The 12,719-nt window shown below is 44.8% G+C and overlaps 1 protein-coding gene across 4 annotated transcripts in view; it reads left to right on the top strand.

The window, feature by feature from the left end:
• LOC119017160 (exostosin-1c) overlaps positions 1–12,719 on the top strand; it is an 88,321-nt gene that overhangs the window by 67,798 nt on the left and 7,804 nt on the right. For all 4 annotated transcript variants that reach the window (XM_037093637.1, XM_037093640.1, XM_037093638.1 and 1 more), the window contains exons 3-5: positions 5,427–5,520; positions 9,053–9,160; positions 11,813–11,932. In XM_037093637.1, the coding sequence (XP_036949532.1) occupies positions 5,427–5,520; positions 9,053–9,160; positions 11,813–11,932 (322 nt within the window). The remainder of the gene's footprint in view (positions 1–5,426; positions 5,521–9,052; positions 9,161–11,812; positions 11,933–12,719) is intronic.

Raw genomic sequence — 12,719 nt, 5'->3', positions numbered from 1 at the left:
TTATTAGTCAAAAAACTATGAACTAAAGTTTAATTCACCATAAATGTGCCATTTATTAACGATGGTTGTTATAAAGTGTTACCTAAAGATGCTGCTCGCTTGGCATTTTCCCTCATTTCTTTCATTTGTGGTCTGAACAATGAATCGGTCTATTGGTAGCGAACACAGATGTTAGTTGCGCAGCAGACAGTATATTGCTGTATGCATACACCATAAATCCCTTGTATTCATCCCAATATGCATTTGACTCAACAGTAATCTTGTTGTAAACCCGTTTTGTAATGTAATCTAATGTAATCCACATACAGCAGAGATCAGACCATATTCACAGTGCGGGGCTTCCCAGATAACAATCATCACACACGGCACCCGTCTGAACTCCCTCTCTCCCCATGTTACACAGTGAGAGCAGGTCTATACGTGTACGTTACAGCACACATACTGCACGCATGCTTTCCCACATTAACACGAAGGGGGTCCGGTCACATTCACATGAATACACAGTGAGTCATTGTCATGTAGCTGGGGTTACCTACCAGCACTCCTTCAGTCAGACACAACGACTAAGTTGCTCGCTGATGCAAACGCTCGATTTTTAATGTCTGTAGGAAACACAGAGGAGGTGTTTTCAAAGGGTCGGGAAACCCAAGTTATAAAACACATTTTCGGCCACGCATGTGGAATCATAGAAACGTTTCAGCTGTTAGGAGAAGTCAGCGTTGCCTTTAACATCTGTGGCCGCGTGAGGCGAATGTCGGCAAGGTTAGCAAATCAATGAGCAGGACCGCTTTATTCAAATGTCATATCTGTGTGGGACTCCCTATGAATGTGATGATGATCCTTGACTCGTATTTAATTCAGTGCTCAAAACATGCATCCATGAACTGTCGACTGTCAATGAATTTTCCAGAAAATGTACGTTTGCTCAACATGTATGTGTATATATATATATATATATATATATATATATATATATATATATATATATATATATATCTCACATCATGCAACCTTGTGGCTTGTCTTCTTGATGGCTTCTCCTTGATCCCTTGTAGCTCAAATCCTGCACTGCTTCACCAAATAAATGGCACAAATGAACTTGAATAAACATACGGATATCTATGTCTTAAAAGAAATAGTTAGTGCCTTCTACTGAGGAAACTGTCCTGAAAATGTTAAAAAACTCTTTGAAGTTTAGCCCTGTAGAATATCCAAAGAAGACAGACTCTGCTCCTTGAGGGTGTTTTTCTGTTGAGTCAATCTTTTTTTTGATGCAGTTTTCTTTTTTTTTTTCTTTCCAAAGGCACCGCCAGCATTTTATCTGCCTTAAAGGTTTTGACATGATGGCGGGAATTTCACAGATTGGATATTATCGAACCAAAAAGGAGGATGAAACCACTACCTACTACTGCTCCTTTTATTTACAAGGTTATTTATCTAAATCGGTAAACCTCCCAGACACTTTGTCAACTACTCACAAAATCATTTTCATTTTTGGATGAACATTTTTTTATCGAAAGGTCGATGGTTCTATTCCCCTGGTCTTCATGTCGAAGCGTTCTTGGGCAAGATACTGAACCCCAAACTGCTCCTGATGGTTGGTACCTTGCATGGCAGCCACCGCCCTCAGTGTACAAGTGTATGTATGAATTACTGTAAGTCACTTTGGACAAAAGAGCATCTGCTAAATGGAAACGCACATAAACACAGCCACGCATTCACACAGGTCATTCGGCATTGTGTAATAATGCAGGAACCTACACTGCAGCTCTTTATATTGTTTTTCCAGTGGAATCTAAGTGACAGAGGACGGCAACAAACACATGCACACTTTAAGGGAAAGAGCTGCTGAGACAAAGGGCAGACAAGAAGAAGAGGACAGAGAAGGAAGGCGGGGGGTGGGGCTGGGGAGGAGAGTGAAGGAGAGGCACAGCGGGCCTGGTCGTTTGTTTCTGGAAACAAAGTGCTGGTAAATGATTTACTTGTTCCCTGCGTTTTCGGTACAGTCGCCTCGTTAAAGAACAGCAGACTGGCCGACTAGACCGCCGGATCACAGACGGAAACCGACTTGCATGCAGACATACAAGCACACGACATCGTGCACGGGGGGCTGGCACCTAGATATGCGTTGTCCGACATACACGCGCGCACACACACACACACACACACACACACACACACACGACAGAAAGACAGATGCACAAACACACACACAAACAGCAGGAACTGGGTCAGACTAACCAGATCAGCCTCACTATATTTGCAGCATACAGGAGGCCCCACTGTCTCATATTAAATACTACACAAGCACACCCATATTATGCACATACGACACACACACACACACACACACACACACAAGCAGGAAAATGTTAATGCATTCTTGCCCCGACACCCCCAAACATTTGCTCGCAAGGGAGTAAATATACATAATTTTGGACGCAACACACACACACACACGCCCATTTACCCATTTATTTACTCCCTTCGCTCGAACACGTGAATTCCTGGAGGAGCTGTGCATCTCCACAAATTCATAAACTCACAGCGGGGCTAAATGAAGGTGTTTACATTCTAAAAACCTGAGCTCAGAGCGAGATTTGGACACGAAATCCCTCAGTAATGCATCGTGTAAATCTCTTTAACCGTCGTGACGAGTATTTTTTTTTTTTTAGCTCGGAGACTGATTTTCAAATGTACATCGCCGGCCCAACTGGGAGATTTACTTCACTGCCGATTCACACAGATCCATCACACGCCCACGCACACATGTACGTGTGCCGCAGTGGCAACAGCAAAGCTCTGTCAACAGGTGGGAGAATATCGCAACAGAGCCGCGGCCAACGCCAAACAAGGCTGCCTTTCAGTGACACTAGTGTTTGTGTGTGTGAGTGTATATTCAATACACACGCTCACACATACCAATGTTCATTCAGATCTCGATGTCCGGGCCTGAGTGTAGCGGTGTTAAATGATGCCAACATCAGCAATGAAATCCCAATTTTCTCATCCAGGGAGCAAGGGGCCTGCGTCTCGTCACTCATGGAGGGTTAAATAAATGACTCGGCGGGCGGGAAGATTAATGGCAGGCATATTTCGCTCTGACGCTCCTTCGACAAATAAACAAGCAGAGAACTGGATGCGAAAGAAAAAAAAAGAAGAACCGTTGGGACGGTGGGAGAGGAGAGAGCAGGATGAGAAGAGGAAGGAGGAGGTGTGGTGGGCATGGACCTGCTGGGCCAGACCTTCTGTCGGAAGAGACTATTAAGATGTCTTTGCAATGTCAATCATAAGTCTACAAAGAGATAGAAAATGGCCGCAAAGAGACAAAAAAAAGCTACAGAAGGACAGCAAAGGGACCCAAGAGTACCACAAAGAGACACAAAATAACTACAGAGACACACAAAAGGACCACTAAGAAATACAAAATGAATTCAGAGCCTTAAAAAGTACCGCAAAATGATTACTAAGAGCCAAAACAACTATAGAGATACAAAGATACCACAGAGACACAAAACAACTACAGACACTGAAGTACTGCAAAGAGACACAAAGATACCACAGAGAGACACACAAAAACTACAGAGACACTGAAGTCCTGCAAAGAGACAGAAAAGAACACAATGAGACACAAAATGACCACAAATAGGAAAAAAAAAATTACATACAGACAAAAAGGGACCATGAAAAGTCTCGGAACGGCAACAGAGACTCGGAAGTACTGCAAAGAGTCGCTAAAAAGAACCACAATAAAACACAACCAGAAAAAGGCCAAAAAAAAAAAAACACTATAGAGACACACAAAGAGAAAACAATATGACTACAGGGACACAAATGTACCCAAAAAAAACCACAAAAAGGATATAGAGACACGAAGAGACACAAAATGACTACTAAGTGCCAAAACAGCTACAGAGACACAAAGGTGCCACAAAGAGACAAAAAAAGCAGGAAAGTACCACAAGAAGACAAAATAAATCGCGAAAAGGAGACAAACTACCACAAAGACACACCTGACAAGCACAAAGCAACACAAAACCACCACACAGAGACACATAACGACTACAAAGTGGGCAGGAAACAGCTCTAAAGAGACGCTGTGTCGTTCTCAGTGTAAAGGAGGGGCTGGGAGACCTTTTACATGTCTGTGCCCAGAGCCCTGTTGTCTCATGATCCCATCCACGGCTGTGGGGGGTGATGAGTAGAGCGAGGGGGGGGAACTCTCTCATAAGAGCCTGTTTGTCTCTCGATGTGTTTACTCCACCCGAGCGCTGCAGTGCGATGCCAGCCAGGCTGCTCGTCCGTTGGCGTTCCACTTAGCAGATGAAGGCGAGCATTGATGCAGAGGTTTTCCATGCGGCTTCTCCTTTCATGGCGCTGGTGTGAAATATGAGTGCCGAGTGGCAGAGCTCACGAGGGCGACGCGTGGCAGCAGCCGGTGGGAGCAGCACGCTCCAAAAAAATGTCTCTCTCTGGCTCGAGTTCGAGGGGCCCTCTTGTCTACAGCACAAATCAATAGAGAACAGCGATTAAACCATATTTTGCACGAGAGCTCGGTGATGGACATATATTTTCCAGACATACAGTAGCTATCTGTAGTGGTGCCAAGATGTCTGTGCGAGGGGGGGCGGGGGAGAAACCTGTGAAGATTTATTACTGCACATAAACGGAGTCATTATGACTAAACATCAGAATTGAAAAGCCACAAAAATCCTGGTATGGTTTATGTGTGACAGATGCCGAACATCGTATATCACAGCCGAAGTGTGTGTCCCGTCCCACGCTGGCAGGAGAGTTATTAGATTTGTTTGCTATCGCCGAGTTATTTTCACAAGTTAGCGTTCCGTGCGTTTCTGGCGCCGTCATCCACAGATCAATATATTGATGGTTGTTGACGTATCAGATTCTCGGGTAGTCCCATCATCATGTTTCAGTTTTACCACCTGACAATGCACGTTATTTCCATTCTCCCTGAAAATCTACGGCTCTATCTGTAGTTTGGCAGGGCGGAGGCTCACATAAAACACTTTGAGGTTTATACTAAGAGCTGAAGACGAAAATTATCAGTCAGATCAGCTCATAATGTATCACACACACTGTTTCTAATACACATTTTCATGAAGTTTACACTCACGGAGTCCAAGTCTCCTCCTTGAACTTATTGAACAGACTTTTATTCTGTCTTGTTGAGTTCAAAAGGTTCATCTTAAACTTTCTCCCTGGGTACTGTGGCTCAAGATACTCAGCGTTTCAAAAAAAAAAACCTCTGGCATCTTTGTACACAAGTCCTGTATTCTTTTTATTGATTTATTCACTTTTAACTTGTGCTCTTGTTTTTTCAGTTTTGTTCTTTTCTCCCTTTTGAAGCGAAAATGAAATGAAATATGAATATTTATGTATTGCAATTGTTCCCCTCTCTCCATCAGGTTCGATTACCAGGAGCTCCTCCACAACTCCACCTTCTGTTTGGTGCCTCGAGGTCGTCGCCTGGGCTCCTTTCGCTTCCTGGAGTCGCTACAGGTAAAACTTTTTTTTTTTTTTTTTTTGGCATATTATTCAAGGCAATACACGCCATGAACAATATTCATTATTCAGGTCTGGTTTGTGATCGTGCTCTATTTGTGTTTCTGTAAGTGCTCTTCTCATTAGTTTCATGCAGGGTTGGCCCAGTTGGAAAAATGCACCAGTGAGGGTTTAGCCACATTGTGTGATAGTTGGATAACAGTTGGGAGGTTGTTTACCATGTTTCAAAACCGACAATTATGTCTGATCAAACCAAATCCCTCCTGATGAAGCAGATCACCTGCATTTATGACGATTAAGCTCTTAGCGAATAATAACATCTACAGAAGTAGACCAATTTACGCACAAGGCACAGCAGCTCAGCGTCATTTATTATTTAACTTTCCCGACACACCGACAGAATCGGTTTGGATCTAATGTTGATTAATGTTCTGGTCTTCGCACGCAGACGGTTCACACAGTGAAACGGCCCTCCCTCGTGTAAATCCTGAGCTCCATCAGAGCTGTCGGAAAATATTAACGTCAGAAGCTTAAAGCTGAATTCTGTTTCCTCTGTCCTGTCAAGTTTCCAAGTTTAAATGTGCCACTATATTTGCTGCAATGGAAACATTTCAAGGGACAGAAAGCAGACTTTTTTAAAAAGAGTGTATGCGTGGTACATCTTACTGTCTGAACGTACTGTGCCACTGACTTTGGACCAGCTTTTCTCTGTCGGTCCGTCACGGTCGCATTCTGCTGCCTCAAGTTAGCAGTGCTCCTGACCTCTGTGTTATAGCCAACGTCATTTTAAACGGTGCTTTAACATTCAAACTGTGAACTTTGGACAGAAGCGGAACATTGTTTTTTCCCTAAGCTTGTGTCCATAACCGATTTCAGAGTAGCGCTTTGAGGATGAAAGGCTTCGACACATTACCCTCATCTGTCCAAGGCGACAACTGCCGACCGTGATTAACGAAACCATCTCTGCTTCCACTGTCAGTATATCTGTGCAGTGATTTGTCTTTGTATAATGTTACCCTGCAAAACTCTGCCATTTACTTCACAAGAACATTGATATTCTACAAAAGCTGTTTGTGTGGGGACAAAGTATAAATCATTCGGTTACAAATAGGCTCGCCGTGTCAAATACGGCAACATCAAACTGACAAGTAATGTTGATTTATATCCTTTGTAAAACTGTGTTACGGTCCGCCCTGCATGGATCTTTTCGGATTTCTCTAAGGCCCACATGAACAACCAGCTTAAAACCTGCTACATGCAACATGCCAACACAGCAATCATCAAAACAATAGCTGCAGCATTTCACTCTGCATAACACAGAGGGACCAAAGTACACCCTCACAGGAAACAGCTCTGATTCAATGAGCCTCAGCTCATATACAGCTCAGTCAACAAGGAAGTGCACAGGATGCAGAATGTTTATGTTCCACAGCCGTGGTTTATGTAGTCTTCTGGTTATTGACACCTTAACGTTCACATCTGCAAGTGCTTTCCCTGTCGACCGTTGTGTTCCGTCGACTGCAGATCTGGCCCATAAAGGCTTTATTTGCTATTTGCTGGGGCCTTTTAAACCGAAATGGGTCCATTAACACACGCTGGCGCACACGAGCACACTTATGCAAACACCGCTGTCGTTCATTTGAGTCCATCAGCGAAAATTCGCGAGTACACAAACAATGGGCCGCAGGCGACCGAGTGATAGAACAATTCAAAGCAGTCGGCCTGCTGCGGTTCTCCTTCTGCCACCCAAGTCGACGTCTCACACCAGCGCAGGAAGCCGTAGTGGTTGTTTTTAGATTCAGCCAAACACTGAACTCCCTGGCTGCCACAGTGTTCCCTGGCCACACTGCTCTCTGGGGCTGTGTGTGTGTGTGTGCGCTTGAATGGTCCGGAAGCATCCATAGGAGTGGCAGGCTGCCCCACCGCTGATGTCTGCTGAATGGACAAATCCACACACAACCCACTTGGGCTTGGCAGCGGTCATGGTCCCCTTCTCCTCCTGTCTTCTTTTTCTTTTTGTCCCCCCCTCGCTTGGTCTCGTCGTCCTCTCTCTTTTTTTTCCATCCGAGGAACTTTTCAAGAATTTAGCTTGTGTGTGTGTGTGTGTGTTTTGTTTTGTTTTTTTTATTTTGGTGCCAGCCCCGAGCCCACAAAAGACCTGGCAATTACCAGTGTGGTAAGAAACCTCCTGCCAGCTTTCCAGTATACACACAAGGCCTCACATGTACACACTTCCCCACATACACACTTTGCTCAAAGCCTCCCCTGTTTTCATCTCCCAATGCAAACAAACCAAAAACAACTACACAGCACATATAGGATTTCATATTACCCCAACCTCCGGGCAGGGAGGGCTTGACATATTTGAAACTCGTCCCCTCTGAGTGCCTCATCTCTCAGGGATGAGGACTCAGGCGAGCCTCGGGCTGCATTTCAAATTTAGAGGCCTTGGATTATCACTCTGGGAGTCTTTATGTGACCTCGATGTTACCCGCGGCCGATTCTGACACGTACACACACAGACGAGTCGTCCTATTTGCCGGAGTGTCCTTCAGCAGGTCTATTCTCAGATGAAATGCAGGAGCATCGGAAGCCCCCGGTGGGCCAGGAGAGACCGTTTGATCTCCACCATTTTCGGCGGCTGCTGTTCTCTGGTGGTTTAATTAGAAAAAAAAAAAAAAAACACCCAGACCTATCAACAGTCCAGACCACAGCGAGTAAAAAAAGAGGAAGAGAGGATGATGGGATGAGAGTGCAGCCGAGAGGAATGGTATAAAAAAAAGGAGTACAGAGGGAGAAAACGAGAGAGCGGGGGGAGCAGGGGGGGAGACCAAAGCAGGGAGAAAAAAAAAAGAAAGTGGAACAACATCAAAAAACCTGTCAGTAAACGGGGGGATACGGCAACATCAAAAATCCACCTAAATAAGGCATGATGCCTCCACGCAGCAACAGCTTCCCCCTTACTCTCCTCCCATCTTCTCATCCCTCTCTTCTTCCCCCCCTCAGCTCACCGCCTCGCCTGCCTGCGTCCCCCCCTCAGCGGTTGTATCTAATTAGTACACAAAGAGTCGGCGCTGTCAGCCGCATCAGTGTGAGTGACGGCCTTTAACAAACCGCCAGGGGTCCTCGGGAGAAGACGAAGAGATTGCGAGCTCATACTCACTCCAGCCACCATATCGGGGTCTCACATTCGCACGCACTCAGCTGCGCATACATTTACACACAAGGGCATTGATCACATTATCTGCCACGGCCCTGCGATATCGCAGCGCCAGGCAGCTGGGACTGACCTCCTACAGATTGTATTAGATTCGCGCAGCTGCAGTGTGTCATGTTATGTTGTTTACTGGCAAAGAGGAGCCGGCAGCGAGGGAGGAGCCCCCCGTCAAAGCGCAGCTGGTCACAATTAAAATGATATACACCAAACTTTTTCAGTGTCCTCTGTATTGTATCAGCTCGTTTATCGGGATTGCTGTCTCCCTGAAGAGTCTCTTAATTCTTTTTTTTTATCTGTGCTACATGTGTCCAGGCCGCCTGCATCCCAGTGCTGCTGAGTAACGGCTGGGAGCTGCCGTTCTCCGACGTCATACAGTGGAACCAGGCGGTCATCGAGGGGGATGAGAGGTTGCTGCTACAGGTAACAGATGAGTGGCACTCAGAGGTGCACGCTTGCACAAATGCACCAAATTGGACGCTCAGATGGGCAAAATTTACCGTTATAGTATCGAGGGCCTCAGCGTGGCACCGGGCCATTACTGTACTTTTCAGAAAAATAACAGTCAATTGGGAACGCCAGCAGGCGGCACGCACAGCAATCCAACAGCAAGAGCAACCAATATTTAATGTTGGACATTAAAAATAAAGGAAATGGTTTATTGAGCGTTTGTGGCATTCAGAACAGCAGGTTTTTCTTAACCACTCAACGTTTTTTTTTTTACAGTTTTGATTGTTACAGTGCTGCACCATGGGTATTGAAAGACAGATTAAAGGAAGGGCCAAGCAGTTTTCAATTTCTGTCTTATTTTGGCAAGTGCACAAAAGTCGTTGTGTGACAAAACAAGGTCATATTGTGGAGAGCGCACCTCAGAAGACCATTCCAGTCAGAAAAGGAAATGGACAGTACACTGAAATGAGTTGCACCAGGTTATCAAAACAGACACACTTATATTTTTCGACCGAAACAGTGTGCAGTTATCTTCACAAGCCGTCAGTTTTCCTCTGTGCGCAACTACTGTGTGATTAAGTGATTTGGAAGTCAGGGTTGCATAACCAAATTGAGGCTTGTAAACTCCTTCCTGCTGCACAAACACAGATCATATATGCAGTTATTTATATGCTAAAAGACAAAGTGCCTTTTTCCTTTTTTATTTGCGTCTGGCTGAATGTAAACAACAACGAGATGGTGATGATAATATGGCTGTCACCTTCACATTAAATGTTCGACACTGTGTGAGTTCAGAGCATCAGTTATGTAAACACAGAGTCCGCCTCGTATGCTCGTCTCGCTGTAACCGTGCCCTCATTTGGCTCCCGAGTGATGCCAAAACACAAGTGACCTACACTCGGCACGGTGCCTGAATGCATCCCGTGTGGACGCGGACTGAATACTGAAGCCGCTGCTCTGCTAATGTGCTGTTTTTGTTTGTTTTTTAAACTGTTAGAGCCATCGGGGGAGTTGCAAGCCCCCTTTTTTTTTAATACTGTAATTATTTCAAATCATAATTTTCATGTTACTCAGCGAGTCAAAATAAACAGAAAAACCAAAGAGCATGATAATGGTCCTATGACTGAGGTCATTTCAGATAAAAATCAATGGTAGTATGATTTGCAGCTCACAGGTTTTTGGTAGTTTGATCTTCGTTATGGTTAGCCAACATCATTTCCTATAAACCCATAGAAGTTTGCAGGCTTAACGTCACGTGTCGACACAAGAGTTAAGATCTTGAGTGGATAGAGGGCCCGTCATTCAGACATGGCAGGAAGGAGAGATCAAATGCTTTTAGAAAGAGATTAGGGCTCAAAAGTTTGAAAAATGACTTCAGAACAGAGCTTAAACTTGACAGATAGATAGACAGATGAAAGAAATGCAGGGTGAGATTGCATGGAGTTACGGAGGCCGGACCCGGTTCTCCACCTGTACCAGACGGTGAGGTTACAGGTCGGGGGGGCCCCCTCTGAGATTTAAAACCCCCACTGAGGCCTTAATCCAGCTTCATTTCAAAAAGCACTTGCTCATCCTCCGCATCTCCTCTCGCACACAAATGTACGTAAACGATCACAGAGGGATGGCAGGGTGTCCGGCTCGCTCTCGGCAGCAAACCTTTATCCGCCTCCATCACACAAATGACATCACGTTGCCTTCTGCATTGATCCGGTTTCGATCTCTGACACAAATTGGCATTCAGCTAATGAACAAGGAGAAGACAGCCCCCCCCCCCCCCCCCCGAGAGCTCAGAGCAGAGACATTTTCAAAGCTAAAACAGAATCGTATCGACATACCTGCGCAAACTCTCACACGGAAACGTGCAGATAACACACACATTCATGTCGTCCGTGATCTGAGGTTAACGAGTGCGAAGCTTTTACACGAGCGGTTGTGCGAGGAAAGACAATTTAGACAGAGGAAGGCCTGATGGTGGAGGTGTCCTTCAGATGTACATTATGGAAAGAAAAGAAGAGAGTAGAAAGGTGAGGGTGATGGAGTAAAGGAGGGAGCAAGGTTAAGTAACGAAGGGCAAGGGAGGTATGTAGAAAAAAAAACAGTACGGAGGATCAAGGACAAGAACGAAGGAAAAAAAATAGATGAGAAAGAGATTTTAGCCGCCTCCCGGCTTCCTTAACTGGCGCTCATTAGAAAATGTTTGAGTGCTGTGTAAAGAGAAAAAAGGGTTTAAAGGAGTCAACTGCTCTCATTTTTCTCGGTTAAACGTGGCTTTCTTCCACTTTGATTGAGCCGCTGAGCTTAACTCTCCAAGTGATTAAATCAATTTTGGTGATTTACTCGAAAAACCCCCCAATGTAGTCCTCACTAATTAAGGGTCTAATTGTCTGAACAATAGATCCTAAATCAGCTCTCTGTCAAATGTGTTTTTTTCGGGGGGCCAAATTAAGCAGCCGCTTGATGCAGTTTACTCAGTTTTGATCTCTTAAATGCCATTTCCTCCTCCTTCTTGTTAGCCCAGTCTATTTTAAGAGGCTTGGCCTTAAAAGCTCTCAGCTCTCTGAAGTTTTATTTTCTCTTTCAGTTTCACTGTCTGGATCCATAACGGCTCTCTTCTTTTGTCCTCAGGTGCCATCCACGGTGAGAGCGGTGGGAAACGAGAGGGTGCTGGCCCTCCGACAGAGGACCCAGATGTTGTGGGAGGCCTATTTTTCCTCGGTGGACAAGATAGTCCTCACAACACTGGAGGTGAGCCCAAGCCTTAACACACTCTGCATAAAGTGTTACCAAATTTAACCCACATTTCTTCCTGAAGTATGGTTTGAGAAGCTCGGCGAGTGACTAACCTACTAGCGGGGGGCTAGCTGCAAACTAGCGTAGTGAGCTAACTTTAGCAAGCTGGGAACATGCTAGCGCGAGTCAGACGCAACACAGCCTCCTGAGATTTAGACAGCATGTGCCGTGTTTCCCTCCAAGTATTTTATTCTGAGGATTAGCCTCCATTGTATCATTTAAACTTGCTTTTAGTTGTCAAAAAAAAAACAAACAAAAAAACTGCCAGCTAGCTTGCTTTTTTTGTTACTAAGTGCACAATGAGTTCACACAGTTAGGGTAATTCCAGATATCTCCAACTTGTCATTCCAAGTTGGAGATATCCGGAATTTCTGCCTGCTTCAATATCTCCCGTTTGGTAAACAGTCGACAAACCTGTAGCAAAATGGCTGCAATGTCACCATTACTATCTTAACAAGTCTAAATTAATACTTACCAACAGAACTGATTCAGGTTGTTTAAAATGAGCTGGTCAGGTTTGTCTGTACTCGTTTTCACACTCTGAACACATAAGCCTGCAAAATTAATTGCTGCAGTAAGCTGTTCAAAAAGGCTGTGCAATTTAAGGCTAGCAGTAAAGCTAACCATCTTTGAATAACATGAAGTTTAAAAAATATCTTGGGATACTGTTTGTCTAGTACTGGGCTAACTGGTGAATTACTGTAGCTAAGTGCTAACATGTGAGCAAGCCAAGAGTGTGCTA

Source organism: Acanthopagrus latus, chromosome 3, assembly GCF_904848185.1.
Source record: "Acanthopagrus latus isolate v.2019 chromosome 3, fAcaLat1.1, whole genome shotgun sequence".
Lineage (NCBI taxonomy): Eukaryota > Metazoa > Chordata > Actinopteri > Spariformes > Sparidae > Acanthopagrus > Acanthopagrus latus.
Note: the sequence above shows the minus strand (reverse complement) of the source record. Positions and strands in the feature narration are given on the sequence as shown.